Source organism: Hyla sarda, chromosome 6, assembly GCF_029499605.1.
Source record: "Hyla sarda isolate aHylSar1 chromosome 6, aHylSar1.hap1, whole genome shotgun sequence".
Taxonomy (NCBI): domain Eukaryota; kingdom Metazoa; phylum Chordata; class Amphibia; order Anura; family Hylidae; genus Hyla; species Hyla sarda.
The window spans coordinates 263,512,861-263,535,120 of NC_079194.1; the positions used below are offsets into that span (position 1 = coordinate 263,512,861).

General features: G+C 41.0%; 1 protein-coding gene across 4 annotated transcripts in view; it reads right to left on the bottom strand.

Annotated features, from left to right (window-relative positions):
• Positions 1 to 22,260, bottom strand: part of PLCB3 (phospholipase C beta 3) — a 249,247-nt gene that overhangs the window by 52,319 nt on the left and 174,668 nt on the right. For all 4 annotated transcript variants that reach the window (XM_056527175.1, XM_056527176.1, XM_056527177.1 and 1 more), the window contains exons 20-22: positions 21,051 to 21,205; positions 20,765 to 20,926; positions 209 to 308 (exon numbers count right to left, since the gene is read on the bottom strand). In XM_056527175.1, coding sequence (XP_056383150.1) covers positions 209 to 308; positions 20,765 to 20,926; positions 21,051 to 21,205 — 417 coding nt within the window. The remainder of the gene's footprint in view (positions 1 to 208; positions 309 to 20,764; positions 20,927 to 21,050; positions 21,206 to 22,260) is intronic.

The window sequence follows — 22,260 nt, forward strand, 5'->3', positions numbered from 1 at the left end:
TTTTTCTGCTCATTCTGGCCCAACTAGTATTGAGACTAATAAGTAGCTCTATCTAGAAAACACAGCAGTTTGTATTTCTGCATGTTAATAAATTGCTTTCAGTTATATAAAGTTAGAAGGAGCTTTATCAGGTTTTAGGTGTTTCAGATTAATCTGGCGGAGCAATATAGAACGAAACATAAAAAAGTCACTTTTCTCACTGCCTCACCTGGCCGTATAGCAGACACTGGTAGAATTCTGTGACCAACAAACTTCCCACCTTCCTCAAAAACAGCAATACGAAGAGAGGCAAGGGTTGGTAGCACCACCTAGAGGATAAACAGGTTGAGAACGTCAGAAACTAAAGATATAGTAAACAAGTCCAGTACAATCTTAAAGGTTTAATAAAACTTTTACACAGGATAGGAAATAAGTGTCTGATCCGACTGCTGGGGCCCCCCGAATTCTCCATAAAGGGGCCAGGCTACTTACCTGTCCTTGTAGCAGAGTGACCCCCACCCTCAGAGACACGCAGCAGTGACAGCCTGCTCAGCCAATTACCAGCTGCCATGAGAACCCTGACTTAACCCCTTAAGGACTCAGGGTTTTTCCGTTTTTGCACTTTCGTTTTTTCCTCCTTACCTTTTAAAAATCATAACCCTTTCAATTTTCCACTTAAAAATCCATATTATGGCTTATTTTTTGCATCGCCAATTCTACTTTGCAGTGACATTAGTCATTTTACCCAAAAATGCATGGCGAAACGGAAAAAAAATCATTGTGCGACAAAATCGAAAAAAAAAAATGCCATTTTGTAACTTTTGGGGGCTTCCGTTTCTACGCAGTGCATATTTCGGTAAAAATTACACCTTATCATTATTCTGTAGGTCCATACGGTTAAAATGATACCCTACTTATATAGGTTTGATTTTGTCGCACTTCTGGAAAAAATCATAACTACATGCAGGAAAATTTATACGTTTAAAAATGTCATCTTCTGACCCCTATAACTTTTTTATTTTTCCACGTACGGGGCGGTATGAGGACTCATTTTTTGCGCCGTGATCTGAAGTTTTTATCGGTATGATTTTTGTTTTGATCTGACTTTTTGCTCACTTTTTATTCATTTTTTTATGTTATAAAAAGTGACCAAAATACTCTTTTTTGGACTTTGGAATTTTTTTGCGCGTACGCCATTGACCGTACGGCTTAATTAATGATATATTTTTATAGTTCGGACGTTTACGCACGCGGCGATACCACATATGTTTATTTATTTATTTTTTTACACTGTTTAATTTTTTTTATGGGAAAAGGGGGGTGATTCAAACTTTTATTAGGGAAGGGGTTAAATGACCTTTATTAACACTTTTTTTTAACTTTTTTTTGCAGTGTTATAGGTCCCATAGGGACCTATAACACTGCACACACTGATCTCCTATGCTGATCAATGGCGTGTATTAACACGCCTGTGATCAGCATTATCGGTGCTTGACTGCTCCTGCCTGGATCTCAGGCACGGAGCAGTCATTCGTCGATTGGACACCGAGGAGGCAGGTAAGAGCCCTCCCATTGTCCGATCAGCTGTTCGGGACGCCGCGATTTCACCGCGGCGGTCCCGAACAGCCCGACTGAGCAGCCGGGATACTTTCAGTATCACTTTAGAAGCGGCGGTCAGCTTTGACCGCCGCTTCTAAAGGGTTAATACCGCACATCGCCGCGATCGGCGATGTGTGGTATTAGCCGCGGGTCCCGGCCGTTGATTAGCGCCGGGACCGACGCGATATGATGCGGGATCGTTAAGGGGTTAAAAGGGTACTCCGCTGGAAAAAAAAAATTAAATCAACTGGTGCCAGAAAGTTCAACAGATTTGTAAATTACTTCTATTTAAAATTCGTAATCCTTCCAGTACTTATCAACTGCTGTATGCTACAGAGGAAGTTCCTTTCTTTTTTAATTTCTTTTCTGTCTATCCATAGCACTCTCTGCTGACCCCTCTGTCCATGTTCACAGCAGGATAGGTGTGCTACGAGGATTTGCTCCTGTTCTAGACAGTTCCTGATGGGGACAGAGGTGTCAGCAGAGAGCACTATGCTGAACAATCTGTTTAAAGAGTACCTATCACCAAACAAAATGTTTAATATAGTGTTCCTTGTGTAATTAGCAGACACTTTACCATTCACTTGCTCTTAAAATTATCAACATAAATATGTTTAAAATTTAATACAAAAAAAAAAAAAAAAAACGGCCACTAGATGGCTCAGGCGCAACTAATACAGTTAGTTTGGTCTCCTCCGGGCCTGTCAGGAGATCAAACTCAGGAAGTGCTTCTAGCTGCACTGAACTTAAAGGGGTTGTGCGCTGCCCTGCAGTTCGGAGGTCAGCTCACAGCGTCCGGAGTTCATTACTCCGAACACTGTGTGCGGGCTTCCGTGTTCGCGGCCGCCGGGCGTGACGTCACGCCCGGCCCCTTCGTGAAGTCTCGCCCGCCCCCTCGTGATGTCACGCCCGCCCCCTCTACCAAAGTCTATGGGAAGGGGGCGTGGCAGCGGTCGAGCCCCCTTCCCATAGACTTTCGTTGAGGGGGCGGGCGAGACGTCACGAAGGGGCCGGGCGTGACGTCACGCCTGGCAGCCGCGAACACGGAAGCCCGCACACAGCGTTCGGAGTAATGAACTCCGGACGCTGTGAGCTGAGCTCCGAACTGCAGGGCAGCGCACAACCCCTTTAATTGACAGCTGCACAGAGCCTCACTAAAAGCTGCAAAGAGCCTAATTGAAAGCTGCAAAGAGCCTCTCTGTAAGCTGAAGAGAGCCTCACTGAAACGTAAACAGAGCCTGATGTCTTCTATTCATCACATCACTGTAACCATGTGGGGGTGGAAGTGGTCCCTCAGCAGGCTTCAGTGAAGTCATGCCTGCTGAAAAACACCCACTTTCTCTATTCCTGCTCACATTCTCCTGATGTGAGCAGGAATAAAGGTATGATACACAGCTTTTTAAAAAGGGTAAGAGGAGTGTTAGGAGTAGTTAGGAAACATAGCCTGAGTTAGTTTAGAAAGGTTTTTATTTGGTGACAGGTACTCTTTAACTTTCTGGCACCAGTTGATTTAAAATAAATTGTTTTCCACCGGAGTACCCCTTAAGGGCGATTATTGCACAACAATCAGCTGAATGACTCATTCGATGGCTGATCGCTGGGATTGTGCAGACCTGGAAATCATTGATAGTAATAGGTACATCTCCTCATGCGAACAGGGGATTTTTTGCCAACAATAATGTAAATAAATGGTTGCCCAAATGATCCAATAATCGTTCAGGTGCCCGATTAATTGTGACGTCTAAATGGTCCTTTCAACAAGTACCAATCACTTTGTACATAATCGATTAGTGCTCTTGACAGGCAGCTATCAACCTAAAGGACCCTTAGGCACTTATCAAATTGCAGTCATAGTTTGTGTCATACCAAAACCCATGATAGATCTTTGAAATGAGGAATACCATGCTTTTGTTATCTGTAAAGCGTATATATGTTTGAATGCATTAAAAACGCACTGAAATGTATCACTTGACTTATCCCACAGGCTTGAAACATAGTGCATACTTTTGACTATGTATTGCCATCTGTAAATGTTTCATTTATGTAATGGAATAGCATTGTTCTGGTTGATAAAAAAGTATATTAGATGTATACTGGTACTTTGTTTTCTACATTAGAGTCAATGGAAAGTGTTCCTGTCACTTTAGACTACTTTTTAGGGTAAGCTTTGCATGAGAAGCAGCACCATTTCTGGCCATTATATAACTAGTATATAGAATTTTCAGCAGATTTCTGGTGGGCCGAACTCCCTCCTCCCATCTCCACAGGCTTGTATGGCTTGTTTTGCACACACAGGACAAAACTCAGTCCTGGGCTATGCCGCGGGTTCTTCTTTGGCAGGGATCACGTGACGTCTGGGGATCAGCAGATCAGAAGTTGTTGTTTTGGAGTGCGGACAGGTAAGTGATGCGGCTTGCGGCTATCATCCGGAGTCTGGACCTCTTCTAGTCTGCTTTGCAGCAAGCATAGTGTGGGAGAACGGGGGTGAGCATTACATCCCGGTCCTCGGCTGGCTGTTTTCTAGAGAAATAACGTAGAGGACGCTGTTGGTCATGGTCTGTGGTCTTGTTTGGTGGCTGCAATAGAAGGTATATACGTGTGGGTCTAGGTCAGTCATTTGGCTAGCTGGGTGTTTCGGCCATTTTATTTCATTACAGCATTTTTTGGACGTGTTGAAGTACAGGTTGTGCTTGGGCATCTGGTGTGTTTTAGGAATATTGACCTCAAATATAATAAGTGTAATTCGTAAATCTTACAAGTTACTTATTAACGAGCAGAGAAAGTGGAGTGACATGTTTTCAGGCCTGCTGCCTACAGTATTTCTGACGCTGCAAAAGCTATTGTTTCATTACATACGGGCTTGGATACATTCACAGCTTTCTATGTTGTTAGTTTTGTTATTTATATACACTAAAAGGAAAATGAATAAATAGTTTTTAGAAGACTCTGTTTTCTTAGATAACAGTACAACTTATTTTGTCGGAGTAAGTGATTTCTTTCTCATAAGGATTGTTATTCCTTGTCAGGTTCGCTGAGCCATGCCTCAGTATCTCGTGTTGGGGGGTCTAGTGTCTGATTTAATAATTAAAATTAGGTATCTGTTATAAGTTTGGCAGCATGCATTTCATGTCACTTTGAGTCTTTATTTGCATATATGTTTTGCATATGGTTTGCCAGGGTTTTTTAAGCTTTACTTAAGTATTTAAGCAAGGTCAGGTTGTTTGAGGACAGCTAAATTTTGAGTCATTATTAATTATAACTGTTAGTTTACGCATTTCACAATTTCTAGAAAACATTGTGAAGGCAGCTATTGACAGCAGTTCATATTATTTACATCGTCATGTGTTTCAGGTCATTAGTCAGTTGTTTAGTGTGCATTTGTATGTTAAATGCTTTTCAGGTACTTTACGTTTCTCTCATGCGTTCAGTCATGGAGTTTAGTTTGTGTCTTGTTGTTATTGTATATTGCATAGTATGTTTGTAATTCAGGTTCAGTCCTGCGTCAACGATGGCATTTCAGTTGAGGGTAAGTTACGATGGTTGTTGAGCTTTTGTTTTCGCCTCATGAACCCATCACGTCTTTGGGTTGCGATTTACATATCACAAAGTTCAATGTAAGTTGTCACGTATCTGGTAGGGGTACTGGGTGTTTATATTAGTGTATAAGTCTTAAGCTACTTATCTTGCTAGCACATATTTCCACTTGTACACTCTATAGTACTTGTCACAGCCTCAGGTCGCTTTTGATTGTGCATTGTTTTGGCTGTCACATTATCAGCTAGCATCCCTTCGTTAAGGAGCTGGATGGTGCCTAAACTTACAGCGGATTATTTGAACAAAAAGGTCCTATGGATGGAGGGTTAATAACATTCGCAAGCACAATTGATTGTAAGAACGATCACAAAAACCCTATATTTCCCATCCACTAATTAAATGATTTACCTAAAAACTTAACTTTTATTAAGCCAAAAAATTGGTTAAACACCTCAACCCACTTGTCTCATCGTTATAGCAAGACAAAAATTATTAAACCAATACATGCTACTGCATGTTAATCTAAAGTGCAAGTATCAGGTGTTTAGGCTGCAATCCGCAACTACCAAGATGACAAGATAGGTGATTATTAAAACCTAACAACACATCGCCCACCCAAGGTTTCACCACAATCAGTGTCTTTCTCAAGGGCTTTAGGGCAAATGGCGTGTGGAAATAGCCATTCCAGCCATTTTTTTTGAACAAAACTGACACCTTATCCAGCCAATGGTTAACTAAAGTAATAACCACTAATAAACTACCAAGATACTTTGCTTCTTAAATGTCATGACTGACATCCATTCCTTACAAGCATAGCTGTCAAACACCTCTAACTAAGATACAATTGGATATTGCAGTATTGACGTCAATGCGCAGACTAAGGCGAGCGAGTTGATAGAGACCAGAATGAAAGACCGCAATGCGCATGTCCGAAGATGTGCGCAGGAAGCCACTGTGCAAACTGTTAGGAGTCGGACCTCCAGATCAACTATGCGCACGCACTAAGTGCGCTGCGCATGAGATCATGCACCAACTCTTAGTTAAAAAGAGAGGACAGGATGCCTAATAGTAGGCTATATATGTATAGCAGTTGGTTATTGTAAAAATAGTCAGCATAGAACTAGAATATAACTATTATAAGGTATTACTGCAAATAATAAGTAGCTATTATAGATTTCATGCCTATGGCAATTGCTTATAAGTAAATAAATTATAATCCATATTGAGCATATTGAGCACTTTTGATAATCAGAAGTAACTCTGAGTGTTCTATAGTCCACATTGTTATGGGCCCAATTATATTAATCCTAATAAAAATATTATTATTCACAGTATGAAGACCTACAACTCAATAGGGACTTATTAGGGTTATAGGTTGAACTTGATGGACTCTGGTCTTTTTTCAACCTTATGAACTATGTTACTATGTTACATTGCCAGATATTGGTCTTGCCACCACATTACAACAATACTTAAAAAATATTGTTAATTAAACGGCTACAGCAGCTTGTACAAATAACTAAATTGAAGTTATTCTGCAGGTAGATTTATTATTTATAAAAAGGCGGCGAATGTGAAACCTTCATTTAATCCCTGTGGACTCATAGCTTGGAGTCTGTGTATCCACCGAGCCTCCTCTCGCAACAGTTTCTGATTTTAATTGCTTCGTCTGGGCCCCAATTTACATTGGGAAATCCCCCAAAATTTTAGGGCCAAAGGGTTATCTCCATGTGTCTCTCTCATTTGTCTCAATAAAGGGGTATCAGTATATGTATTTACTGTACTGATATATTTAGAGATCCATCTACATAATTGTTGAGTCTTTCCTACATATAACTTTGGGCAATTAGATTGTGCCACATACACTACTCCCGTCATTTGACAGGTAATAAAAATCCTTAATTTTATATGTCCCATTATCAATTGGATTCCTGAATTCTTTTGTACGTTGCATATAGCGACAAAAGTCCCACCGTCCACATGGGTGGGAGCCTTGAAAGGTTGATTTAATCCACATATTTGGAATCTCTTCTTCATACATACTTTTAACTAGGGATCGACCGATATAGATTTTTTTAGAGCCGATACAGATAACCTGTAAACTTTCAGGCCGATAACTTATACCGATATTCCGAGCCTTTTAATTCCCCCTCCCCAAATATCCTTGGTAAAATGAGGGTGCATGTGCGGGTATACCCTGATAAACTGTTTCTGGCCCCGCAGAAGCCGCTGCAGATCAATGATTTAAAGCAGGTGCTTTAAATCAATGAACTGCAGCTGCTTTTGCAGGGCCAGAGACTGCTCCTACTGCCTGTCCTGGGGTCCTGAGTCCAACCACCGACGCTGCCTGATTGCCTCCCCTTGCCTATCCTCTGGCCAGAGACCGCCGCTGCCTCATTGCCTCCCCCACCCCCGGTTTTATAATTACCTGTTCCCGGGGTCCGCGCTACTTCTGGTTCCAGCAGCGTCCTGCGCTGTCACTGTGCGCTGGCCCACTGACGGTGATGTCGCATTGAGGACGTCACTCGTCATTGCAGAGCAACAGCGAAGGACGCCGCAGGAGCCAGAAGTAGCGCGGACCCCGGGAACAGGTAATTATAAAACCGGGGATGGGGGAGGCAATGGGCAGCGGCGGCGGTCTCTGGCCCCACAAAAGCCACTGAAGTTCCTTGATTTATAGCGCCCGCATCATCGGCATTATCGGCAAGGTAATTGCCGATACCGATAACTTAAAAAATCGTAAATATCGGCCGATAATATCGGCCAAACCGATAATCGGTCGATCCCTACTTTTAACTATCTGATCTTCTAGATTATGCCCACATCGATCATCATCAGCAGTAAGCAATGGCCAATATCTCCGAAGTATGTTCAATATCTTATGGTTATTTTGATCCTAAGTTCCAATACATCTTATAATGATGGAATTTGGAGATTTTGGTTTATCCATGAAGAGTTCTTCATGGGAGTCACCCTGGCTCTGGCATAAGTCTTATGAAATACTTTTTTTTTGGATAACCATGTGCCACGAAACGACGAAATAGGAGATCACACTCCTCCTGGAACTTAGTTGGGTCAGAACAATTCTGTTTGGCTCTAAGGTATTGACCTACTAGTATACCTTTTTATCAAAGGTTAAGTAAAATTTCAGTATGTACTTTACAATTTGAATCAAGAGTAATTGTTAAATCCAAAAAATGCAAAGAAGTGTCATTAATTTCAGATTTGAGGTGCATTCCAATTGTATTGGTGTTGAGTGACTGAACAAATGCTTGAAAGTGCTGAAGAGTGAAGTCCCAGAAAATTAGAATATCATCTCTAATTAGACACCAAAATAAAATGTGAGATGTGAAATCAGAGTGCTCATCAGAAAAAAAAAAAAATCTCCCCACCACCCTAAGAAGAGGTTTGCGTAATTTGGTGCACTAAACGTGCTCATGGTGGTGCCTTTAAGGTGTTGCCGACACAGGATGAGCTGGCTCATCCTAATCAACAGGTACTTGCCGAATTAGGATGAGCCGGCTTGTCCTGAAGCTAAACTGTCACAGCATGTAAACATGCTGTGACAGTGAAGTGACATCAGACATCTGCCGCAAAACCCCCAGCGGATGGCCCCGCCCCCGATCGCTGTGATTGGTCAATCAATCCAGATTGACCAATCACAGCAAAGGCAGTTGAAAAAAACTGCCTTTCACAGCTCCGATCTCCTCAGTGCAGGGAGATCTGTGTGAAGATCAGAGCTGTGTAAGCTCTGGTACAGTAAGACAGCACACATATCCCCAAAGACCCCTATAACCCCCCCCCCCCCCATATCCATCCTAGTGATCCTTTGTGACATCAGCTGTGTTGGATAGCTGATCGCCACCATGCAGGGATTTCTGCAAACTGTGGGGCTCCTTACGTTGCTAAACTACAACTTCCATCATGCCCAGACAGCTGTTTTTTTTTTTTTTTGCAGCACCTTGTACTGCTGTGGGGGTCCAAGTCAGTGGTCTCCAAACTGCGGCCCTGCAGAAGTTGAAAAACTACAACATCCAGCAGCTGCCTGGACATGCTGGGAGTTATAGTATAGTAACATCTGGGGGGCCACAGTTTGGAGACCACTGATCTGTGATCCATCAGGGCTTGCTTCTGCCTGCTCCTATCTTTTTTGTGATGCACGGTTGTTTAAAAAAAAAAAAATTTAACTTTTTTTGGGGGCCATTTGCGGTCTGTGCCACCATCGATTGTTCTGTGCTGTGTGGCCGGACCATACCCCATGTGCAGATTGCTCTGGTTGCTGATCAGTGCTGCTCTTTTTCTAGGGGTGTGTGTATTCTGAGCACACAGTACAGAACAGTCACTGGTGGAACGGACTGCAAATGCCCACTAAAAAGTGCAAAAAAAAAAGCCTATATCCCCAAAAAGTGCTGATCAGTAATAAATCACTGATCATCAATCAGGGCAGTCTGTATGTCCAGCCACACAGTGCAAAACAGTCACTGGTGGCATGGACCGCAAACTCCCCCAAAAAGGTGCAAAAAACAACCTACTTTACCCAGTAAAAATTAAAAAAAGCACTACACCCACACTACACAGTGAAATAAAGACAGAACACTATACATTTAACCCATTCAGGACACAGGGTGTACAGGTACGCCCGCACTTCCTGAGACTTAAGGACCGAAGGCATATCTGTACGCCCTGAATGTTAGGCTTGGGCACTTACTTTAGAAAAGGCAATAGTAAAGAAAAAGTTCTGTGTAGACTCTGGCTGTGCTCAGGTGTGGGTATTCATCAAGTCCCCAATCCAAGTCTTGATAAGTAATACCATGAGCTATACAGCTAATGCTTCCAATGAAATATACAGACACTCACTGTTAGATGCTTTGCAACTGTTCTTTCTTTATTCGATCGTTTTCGTAAAAATTCAGGACTGTAACATTTCGAAGCTTGCAGATGTAATACATTCGGCATACAACTGTCCCAGCAGAGATGTTATTCACTAGTTGGGAGCCATCAGGGTCTGACATGACATTTTGGTGGAACGCCTCCTTACTCAGGCCCATCGCTACCGGACCGGCAAACCAAGTACTTGCTTGGGGCCCCGAGCAGAGCCGGTGCTTGTCCATCCTGTAGTGACGGGGCATTTCGGGGGCTTAAGAAACAAAGCAGGGCCGGACAGGTCAGGGGCTGATGGGAGGAGAGACGTGCCCCGCGCAGGCACACACATCTACTCCAATCACCTGACCGGTCCCTGCCTATGTCCCCACGCGAACCTCCAGCATCCTCCCCGTGCAGTGACAGGAGCAGCAGCAGACTCACGCCGCTGCAACGATCCCCGGCAGGGTAAGTAAACTGGCGCGGGGGGTGGGGAGGGGATTATATGGTGGTTAGGGGATTACAATGGTGATGAGAGGTGTGTGTGTGTGTGGGGGGGGTGTTATGGGGGTCATGAGAGATGCAGGGGTGTTATGGGGAATGTTATGGGGGTGATGAGAGGTGCAGGGGTGTTATGGGGTGATAAGAGGTGCAGGGGTGTTATGGGGGTGATGAGAGGTGCAGGGGTGTTATGGGAGTGATAAGAGGTGCAGGGGTGTTATGGGGAATGTTATGGGGGGTGTTATGGGGGTGATGAGAGGTGCAGGGGTGTTATGGGGGTGATAAGAGGTGCAGGGGTGTTATGGGGGTGATGAGAGGTGCAGGGGTGTTATGGGAGTGATAAGAGGTGCAGGGGTGTTATGGGGAATGTAATGGGGGGGTGTTATGGGGGTGATGAGAGGTGTAGGGGGGAGTGTTACGGGGGTGATGAGAGGTGCAGGGGTGTTATAGGGGTGATGAGAGGTGCAGGGGGGGAGTTATGGGGGTGATGAGAGGTGCCCCCCCCATGCACCTCTCCCGATAACCCCGCCTGGTTATAGTAGTGATGAGGAGAGGTGGGGGGGGGGAGTTATAGTAATGATGAGGAGAGGTTTGGCGGGGGGTTATGGGGGTGATGAGGACACAGAGGATAAGAGGGGGTGTATATGCATATATGATGTGTATGCATGTGTGGCAGTATTGTATTCAGTGGATACAGTGTGGAGCAGCATTATATTCAGGGTACAGTGTGTGGCAGCATTATATTCAGGGTACAGTGTGTGGCAGAATGAAATTTAGTGGGTACAGTGTGTGGCAGAATTATATTTAGTGTGTACAGCATGTGGCAGTATTCAGGTTACAGCGTGTGGCAGTATTATATTCAGTGGATACAGTGTGTGGCAGTATTATATTTAGGGTATAGTGTATAGCAGTATTATATTCAGAGTACAGTGTGTGGTAGTATTATATTTAGTTGGTACAGTGTGTGGCAGTATTGTATTCAGGGTACAGTGTGTGGCAGTATTATATTTAGTGGGTACAGTGTATAGCAGTACTATATTTAGTGGGTACAGTGTGTGGCAGTATTATATTCAGTGGATACAGTGTGAGGCAGTATTCAGGGGTACAGTGAGTAGCAGTATTATATTTAGTGGGTACAGTGTGTGGCAGTATTATATTCAGGGTACAGTGTGTGGCAGTATTATATTTAGTGGGTACAGTGTGTGGCAGTATTATATTCAGGGTACAGAGTGGGGCAGTATTTTATTTGGGGTACAGTGTGAGGCAGTATGTTATTTGGGGTACAGTGTGAGGCAGTATTTTATTTAGGGTACAGTGTGGGGCGGTATTTTATTTAGGGTACACTTTCTGGCAAGGTTATAATGATTACTGTATTCATGCAGAGGATGAGGATCTGCTGACAAAGTGAGGAGCCAATCCTCCATATCCATTTTGCTAGGGGCCCCCAAATTCCTTCAAATGGCCCTGCCCTTACTCATGTGTACTAGAGCCTGGAATTCCAAGGTATTTGAAGTAGAATGCACACCTTGTTTCAATCAAGGATTTTCTTTAACAGAACTTTATATATGGTGTGCATTATACCAAATATAGTGGATTACAATTTTATTCAGAGATAAGCTTTCAAACTACAGATTTCATTCAAGCCTGATGGGGAAATCATTTCCAGGTAAGTTATCGCTTCAATGTAGATTTGTTCTAAGATTTGCCACCTTAACTCGTTCACATTATGCTGTTTTTCTAGAAAATGTCTTGCGACAGTAGTTTCACTGAATTTAGATGATTCACCAACTGTTTTAGTATTTATAGGTTTTCTAATGTTATTTTTATGCTCCATTATTCTAACTTTTATTTTTCTACTAGTCTGTCCGACATAGCATATGCCGCAAGGGCATTTTAGCATATAATTAACACTATCGGAATTGCATGTATAAAAGCCTTTACTTGGAATTTTTTTTACCACTTTTTGGGTGATGGATATTTTCTCTTTTATTATGTTATTACAGTGTGGACACGATAGGCATGGGTATGTACTTTTTTTCTGGTGTCTAAAAAAGTTCGATAACTTTCTTTTTTCTGATATATCCTTTAATCAATATATTTTCTATGGTTTTACCTCGATTATATGCAAACATAGGGGGTTCTTTGAAGAGTTTACCATAGTTAGGATGTGAACTAATTAATGTCCAGTATTTGTTTTCTGTTTTTTTTTAAATTAAATTGCTGTGTCTATCATAGGTGCTGATATACATAGTTCTTTCCATTTTTTTTCTTTTTTGACACCTCATTTTTCTTCAATAGTTCTGTTCTATCTACCTGTGCTACCTCTTGTTCTATTTTTTCTAGTTCTGTTTGTGAATATCCTCTCTCTGTTTTTAAATTTTTCTGTGATAATATTTTTATTTCTTTCATATTCGTCTTCCTTATTAATAATACGTTTAGCTGTAATGTATTGACTTTTAGGCAATCTCCTGAAGATGTTAGGATTATGAAAACTATCTTTATGTAACATATTATTTTTGTCAGTTTTTTTTAAATAAATAGTGTAGTATCAAAATTGTTACTTTAATTCTTTGTTACCTAGACGTCTAGAAATTGTATCTATGGATGAGCCATATTCAGTCTTAGCACGAAATCGAGGAGAGACTGTTCCGTTCACACCCAGAGCATGAAGATGTCATCCACATAACGTAACCACGTCAGTGGAGTTTTCATGCTACTGGGGGGGAAAATGAGTTTCTCCTCGAAATCGTGCATGAAAATATTTGCCAGATTTGGGGCGATGGGAGACCTCATCAAAGTCCCACCTACTTGAAGGTAAAATTGAGTGTCAAAACGAAAATAATTTTTTTTCAATACAAAGTCTAAGAGACCCATAATGAAGTTTATCATTTGATTACTCAATTTTTTGTTTTTACATAAAACTTCATAAATACAATTTTCTCCTTCCAATTGCGGGATATTTGTATAAAAGCTTTGAACATCTAGAGTACAGAGAAATTTAATATTAGTGGCATCTATTTTCCTCAAAGATTGTAAAAAATGGGTAGTATCTTGTAGACATCTTTCTAACTTTTTCACTTCAGGTTGGAGTAAGCTATCCACAAGGATCGCAAGCGGCTCCAACAGGGAGCCCGATCCAGAAACGATCGGGCGTCCTGGGGGCCGGTCGCGATCCTTGTGGATTTTGGGAAGGAGGTATAGAATTGGGACACGGGGAAATTCTACATTCAGACTGGTACACATTCTTTTAGATATAATGCCATCATCTGCTGCCTGTTTAACAAAGTTATCGGCCCTCTTAATGACCAGGGAGGGGTCATTGCACAGATTTCTGAGAGCGCTCATTCCTCTTTTGACATATTAGGGTGCTTTTTTGGGACTTTATTCCATTTTTCACATACTTCTGAAATTAGAAAATGAGAAAAAGTTTCGACATTGCTACATGGTATTTCAGGTACAAAAGTGGATTTCTTTCTCAGTGTCTCGGGGACCATAAATAACGGTATATACGAGGCCTGAGAAAGGAATTCTTTATCATGAAGATACATTTTCATCTTGCTATTATGACATAATTTAAACATATCAACTTTAAAATCAAAAGTGTCTATCATGGAAAGGAACAAATCCCAAACCCCGATTTAACACTTTCTATTCAATTTCTGTCAGTATATGATCCAAAATGTTCACTGTTAGATCTTCTTCTATTACTTGTGTACTTTTTCTTTTTTCTTTCTTGTCGACATATTTTCTCCTTCGCTAGTGTCTGAACTTCTGCTTTCTCCCGATTTCTCTTTTGAAACATTTTTTTCTTTTGTTCTTCCTAAACTAAACTAATCAATATACTAGGTCTGATACTTCAGATATAGACAAGTCTGAACAAGTGGCTAGAAGGAAACCACGTTTTTTAGAACAGAACTATTGAAGAAAAAAGAGGTGACAAAAAAGAAAAAAATGGAAAGAACTATGTATATCAGCACCTATGATAGACACACCAATTTAATAAAAAACTGTAAACAAATACTGGACATTAATTAGTTCACATCCTAAATATGGTAAACTCTTCAAAGAACCCCCTATGTTTGCATATAATTCAGGTAAAACCATAGCAAATATATTGATTAAAGGAGATATCAGAAAAAAGAAAAAGAGTTATCAAACTTTTTTTAGACACCAGAAAAAAAGGTATATACCCATGCCTATCGTGTCCACACTGTAATAACAATAAAAGGAGAAAATATCCATTACCCAAAAAGTGGTAAAAAAAATTCCAAGTAAAGGCTTTTATACATGCAATTCCGATAATGTTATTTATATGCTAAAATGCCCTTGCGGCATATGCTATGTCGGACAGACTAGTAGAAAAATAAAAGTTAGAATAATGGAACATAAAAATAACATTAGAAAAGCTATAAATACTAAAACAGTTGGTGAATCATCTAAATTCAGTGAAACTACTGTCGCAAGACATTTTCTAGAAAAACAGCATAATGTGAACGAGTTAAGGTGGCAAATTTTAGAACAAATCTACATGGAAGCGAATGAGAATATAAACCGCATGCGTCTCTTGCAAAGAGAAGCATTTTGGATAACTTACCTGGAAACGATTTCCCCATCAGGCTTGAATGAAGTCTGTAGTTTGAAAGCTTATCTCTGAATAATATTGTAATCCACTATATTTGGTATAATGCACACCATATATAAATTTAAATAATTTTCTGTTGTATCAGATAATTGTAAATGTTCCGTTAAGGAAAATCCTTGATAGAAAAAATTCTACTACAAATACCTTGTCCGGCCCTGCTTTGTTTCTTAAGGGGCCCGCGCCCTAAAAAAAAGGTAATTTAATTGAAATGTGCGGGCCCCCGAAATGCCCCGTCACTACAGGATGGACAAGCACCGGCTCTGCTCGGGGCCCCAAGCAAGTACTTGGTTTGCCGGTCCGGTAGCGATGGGCCTGAGTAAGGAGGCGTTCCACCAAAATGTTGCGTCAGAACCTGATGGCTCCCAACTAGTGAATAACATCTCTGCTGGGACAGTTGTATGCCAAATGTATTACATCTGCAAGCTTCGAAATGTTACAGTCCTGAATTTTTACGAAAACGATCGAATAAAGAAAGAACAGTTACAAAGCATCTAACAGTGAGTGTCTGTATATTTCATTGGAAGCATTAGCTGTATAGCTTATGGTATTACTTATCAAGACTTACTTTAGAAAAGGCACTTTGCATGCTCCAGTATTAACTGGACTACGAGAGAAGAACATTTTAAATTAGAAGCTTCTGCCACCCAGACAAAAATTCAGGGTCATTTTGGTAAAAATTAGGAGTTATATTAATGCAGAGACGCCTGTAAACTATTTTTGGTTGTAAATATATTTTTAGACTGGTGATTTCTCACCAGGAACGATAATATTGTTTATACGGTTTTTGCAAATCACGAAAAGGATTGAGTTCATATCAATCAGACTCAAAGGAAGATTTTGGAGTGAGAACATATGGATAGCATCCACCCTGTAAACTTACAGCGGAACTTGTGAGGAGAAGCATACCCTTCCCGGCTACAGCATGGAAGGCCGAACTATACCGTTTATTAATGGCTGATACTGCTGGACCTAGCAATCAAGAGGTGTTGATGCAGACATTACACACTTCATTGACACAGCTCCACGTATTGATCAACTCCATCTCTTCGTCTATGACTGATATGCCGACTAGGCTAGAAGCAGTAAAGAATAGGAATCCGGTGGTTGCCTTAATTCCTGCGGAGTTGGTGCAGGCCTCAGTTCAAGTCAATCCCTCAGGTACTCAGTCAGCCATACCAACCATTGCTCTGGCTCATTTTATATCGACTCACATCAACAAAGACATTTTAGATGGCAAAGACATCAATTTGGCTTCCCTATTGATCGATACGCACAATTTGATGGAAAATAAAACGATAGCGTGCGGAGATGTATCGGTTGTTCTGAAGTCAAAGGATGTCCGTTTAAATAGGAAATTGTCTTTATCGGAATTTGTAATGGCTTTTAGCATTTATCATGACCTTATCTGCTCTGCAAAACCTGAAAGGAGCTCGATAATTACTTTTTCAAAGTCAGTGAGCTCGGTCATAAGTATGGAGGGCATACATTCTGAGGGAGATTCATCAAAACTTGTACATAGGAAAAGTCGACCAGTTGCCCATAGCAACCAATTAGATCACTTCTTTCATTTTTAAAAAGGCCTCTGAAAAATAAAAGAAGCAATCTGATTGGTTGCTATTGGCAACTGGTAAACTATTCCTCTACACAAGTCTTGATGAATATCCCCCTTCATGACTATCACAGGTCATTTTCCCCAAGGCGACCGCAGCCCTAAGCCAATTCAACTACGTCATGAATTGGGCCGTTATAGATACCAAGATTTTCTGCAATCACTTTGCTGATTTGAAGGCCCCAGTCTGTGCCAAGTGCCAATCCATCAGCCACACCACGGAATGGTGCAGCTCACTGAATTCAGAGGCAGCTTCAAGTCAGTCTGGTACTTCGGGTACCTCCCAATCCGAAGGGCAGAAAAGATTGGGTCTGACAGATAAGCTAGGAAGACCTATTAGATTTTTAGGGCAATCACAAATTTGAGCTTGAGCTTGTTTTAGGGCTCATCGGAAAATGGCGTGTCCACAAAAGTTGGAGAAACCATGACTAAGTGTGGTCGACACTGCCTTTTTGGATCTTTTTTGGAGGACCATCCAGATCAACGTTTTTTTCAATTTTGCTGACTGGGTTCCAGTCAGGGTTCCATGTTGGTCTGGTGACCTTACCTGAAACCACCTATGAATGTAACAATTTATTATCTGCACAGGCAGACCCAGAGGCAGTTGATGTGTTGGTTCAAGCACAGTTAGATAAAGGGTTCATCATAGGGCCCTTTGCCGAATCCCCATTTGATGCCTGGAGAATTAACCCCATTGGGTTGGTCACTGGGAAACTCAATAATTTGCATTAAAGAGTTTGAAGAATTTGCATTAAAATATGCCTCTATTGATGACTCATAATATTGAGCATGGGTCGAGGCAGATAAGATGCGTTCAAACATCTCCCGATCATGCCTCAGTTGTGGAGGTGGCACGGCATCAAGTGGCTTGACAGGTACTACTTTGCAACCAAGTTAACATTCAGGGCTAGGAGTAGTCCATGGCTGTTCAACAAATTTGCGTTTGCGTAAAAGTGTTACATTGGATCCTGGAGAACAGGTTTTCCTGTGACCACGTAATACATTTTCTTGATGATTTCCTTCTCATTGAACCTGCTGCAAAGTTTCTGAGAGATTTAAAGATTCTTCTTTCTGTTTTTGCCCAGTTGTGGACTGTCTCTTCTAAAAAGTTCTATGGTCCTGCTAAGGAACTTACCTTTTTGGGGGTTGTCTTAGACTCTCAGAAAATGGAAGCTTGGCTTCCTGAAGACAAATTAGCCAGGATTAGAGCAGCCACTCGTAAGCTCAGTTATTCTTCCCATGTAACCAAAGTGGAATTGCAATCCATTTTGGGTATGTTAAATTTTGCATGCGGATTATTCCACAGCTATTTGGGGTACCCACTGGTTAGTCAGTCCCTGGCCTTCGGAAATTAGTGGGCTGGCAGGGTTTCATGAGAACTCAGCCCTTTCCGAGCTATATCGTGGCGTCCTCGTGGTTTAACGCGGCGTCCTCGTGGTTTACACAGATTCAATGCATCTAACAGAGTGCCTGGAAGGTACATTGATTCCCTAACAGGGTTCTAATATAGGACATACCTGGTCCTTACCCTATCTCTCTATATCAGCCTGATTGTCTAGGTTATTGGGTCTGTTTCTTATCAAGGCTTAGCTATCTATACAGACCCTTATTTTGTCATCCTCCGTTTATCTACCTTGTACAATTTCACAAGAGTTGGTGTCTTTCATCTATTATCTGATGCTTGAGTCACTCTTCATCACCCAAATAGGATAGGGTGTGGCCTTGTTGATTGGATACATCTACAGTTTGATGTTCTTTTGGCTACACACCTATGATGCTATATCTATAAATGAAACTGGACATTGATATTATATCATTGCATCAAAAGTTGTACTAATGTTCTACTAACATATTTTAACATTGTACTAATATTCATACTCCTATCTAATATTTCCATCCTATTATCGGGAATGGACGCCTAGTCTCTGTGGACGCCTATCTTAACTCTTTTATATCATCTTATTTATCTTAAACAAGGTATCAATTTATGGCATTTGTTGGTACACTTCATTTATCTTTATTTCTATCTTTATGAATGTGGTTTCCTCTTATCCCTGATGAGCCCCCAGAACGTGAGGGGTGAAATGCGTTGGCAAGAGAGGTTTTGCCACTAATCACTGTATTGTATTACAATTTTTGCTTTTGTACCTTCTTCCCCATTCCACACTTAGTATTTAGGAGACTATATGTGTTTAGGGATTTTTGCTAGGGCATCACCTGTACCCCTTCTCCCCATCCCTTCCATGTTATGTTAATTATGTGTACCCTATCTTTGGTTGTTTAATCAGTATCTCAGTAAAAGTTAAGTTTTATCTTTTGCCTTATGGGTGTCATTTTCTCAGTAGGTTATTTATTTTACATGTTCACCTAGGACTGTACATTATATTGAGTCCTGGTTACCCCTAATATTTGCCAGAAGTGGGTTTATGATGCTTTATCTAGTCAGAAGTTTCCTCTTTTCTTCCAGGTAATGCCAGAGGCCAACATAGCAGGAGCACAGATACCTCCCTATCATTCTTTGATCCTGAATTAGGTGAACATTTTGTGATAGCCAAACATCTTATTAGCAGCTCATTGTCAGCTAACATGCAGAAGACATATTCCACAGCTTGGAACACTTTTCAGAGATTTTACACTAGATTCCCAGAGGGTGATCCTTATTCTGTAGCTTTTGTATTAGCATTCATTAGGTTTTGCTATTCTACCCTACATCCAGAACACAACACCATTAAAATATATCTAGCTGGAGTACAGCATTATTTATTGCTATCTAACCCTGACAGAGTATCTATCTTTTTGTCACACATAATCAAAGAAACACACAAAGGGGTTCAAAAAGGCGAGGTAGCCAAGACCACCTAGCAGGCAGCCCATCTCGAGTGACATGATTAGGAAGTTGTCAGATGTTTTAGACAAAGCCCCATTTGGTCAGCAAAATAGTCTGGTTCTGAAAGCTGCAATGTATCCTGGCTACTGTGGTTTCTTGAGGCCAGGGGAATTTTTATGCAGGTCCAGTAATGACAGATATCTGAGGATAGATCAACTAAGATGGGTGTCTGATCACTTTGTTTTGTCATTGTGTAATACTAAAATGTCTATGCCTGGGCAAGTGATTACAGTTCGGTATTTTGCTACATCCCATAGATAGTGTCCGGTAAGGGTTATACGTAATCTTCTATTTCTCAAGGACATCTATCACATAGCCCCTTGTTGTTGTTTGATGGTTCTCCCCAAACAATCACATTTTATTCAATATTTACACGTGTTGGTCAAGTCCTTAGGTGGTGAACCATCTACGCTCACGGGACACTCCTTCCGGATTGGCACTGCCTCCTCGGTTTGACGTCATGGGAGTCCCAGCTCCCATTATCAAAAAGATGGGGCATTGGAAATCTGGATGTTATATGCGTTATATTCCTCATACTGAGAAAGAGATGGCTGAGGCATTCCAGCCGTTGGCTATGTGATGTATTATTGTCAATACAGCATTCTGGTAATTATTCATGAGTTTTGCCCTCTATTTCAGGTGTATTCTAATGCGGCAGTTTTGGCACAATTCAGACTGCATTGTTAGTACAAGGGTCAAAGCTATGGTATGGTGGGTTAGTCAGGGTTAGTGTCAGCTCACACATTCCCGGGTCGTGACCACCAACCACAAATATACTTCTATAAAAGTATATGTAAAAACAAAACAAAACAAAAAAAAAACATATGCATAAAGTTGCACATGTTTATCCACTTTTCTTTTATCCACTTTTCATTTCACTTATATACTAAACATTCTTTAAAATGTGAACAGGCCCTGATTATGAAGTCCAGCAAGCACCATTGTGGTACCCAATGTTTTGACAAAGAAAATAGCGCAGCAAGCTGCATCAAGTCTGGCAGTGGTTTACCCCTTCTCTCCATTTGGAATATATGAATGCTCAACTGGGCTAAACATATATGTGTATGGAGACAGAACGTGGAAGCTAAATAAAATAGATTCTGGAGAGTGAGGTGAATGTGCAAAAATAAGAACATTTCTAATATAATGATACCTTATGGAATATAAAGGGTTCTTCATCCCACACAGGGTTAAAGGAGTTTCCCTGGGAAGTTTTTGTCTTAAACTTCCTTTTCGTGTCAACAGGCAAACCAAACATATCAACTTCTACGTATATTCCAACACGTTTATCAGACAGGAACTGTCCTGAAATAATCTGGCAAGAAAAAAAAAATAGTCAGACATATTACTATTATTAATTCAAAAAATAGTAGTCAGATATTTTATGGTAAAACTAACACAGGAGGAGTTTCCCTGTCTTGCTTTTGCTGGCCCCTTACCTTTACTTTCACTGTATTAGCCACAATCCCATCAACAATGTTTTCTGTGAATGGATCAAATGGCTTGTCTGTCCTGCGCATGAATTCGGGCTTCAGGAGGTATCCGCTGCGCCTGTTGTATTCAAATATCCCCATATTTAGCTGCATGGGGAGGTCTACAAAGGACCAGACACAGAACATTAACACCTATGACTTAATTCTGTGATACAAGAACAATTTACCATACAATAGACAGAGTGGCAGGAAGGTGAATATAAGAGCCAGAAGCAGGTCATCAATCCAGGAGAGATAAGCCAAATAAATCCAACAGTAGGAATATGTATCATAAAGCAAGAAAGTGTTAACAAGAGGAACAGCAGGTGACCATGCAGGGTGACATTGTATGCAGCCATTCATAAAATGATCACTAAACTAAAGCAATGCACAGTTTCAGTATCTCTTTTGAAAACTATATCTTTGCATTTCTTTAGGTGATATAAGAAGGTCATTCTTTCCCTATGTGCTTTGATATAGATGTCTGATCGCAGGGGGATCACACAGCATGACGCCATGGCCGACACCCCCCTCCATGTATCTCTATGGGAGAGGCGGAGATGCAGCGTTTGTGCCTCCCCGCCTCTCCCATAGAGCTGAATGGAGGGGGCGTGTCTTTCAACCTCTTAGGCCCCTTTCACAATACCGGTATCATCCTGCTTTTTCACTGTCGTTATTTTACAATAAACGGATGCAATAACTGATAATAACGGATGATAACTGATGACCATCATCTGTTATTTTTAATGTTTTTTTTCTTAAAAAACCTGATGTTGTTCATCTGTTATCATTCGTTATTACCAGTTACATCCGTTTTTTTTAAATCAGGTTTTTAACCCTTTTTTTGTAAAGCTGTACTGAGAATGCTCAGTAAAAAAAAAAACGGATGTTAAAAAAACCGACAATAACAGATGATAACGGATGTTTTTTTTTGAACATCCATGTCCCATAGACTTCAATGTAAAATTTTAACGGCCCTTTTTTCACCATTATTTTTGCCGGACCAAAAATTAGTGCATGCACAGTCTTTTGTGCCGGCAAAAATAACGGACATTAGTAAAAGTGGACATACCTGATGCAAAAGGATGGTCAAAAAATCCCATTGACAGCTGTTTTCAGGACTTTGTGCCAAGAGTAATAACGGAGGTTTTTACAGGATCATACCTGTAGTGTGAAA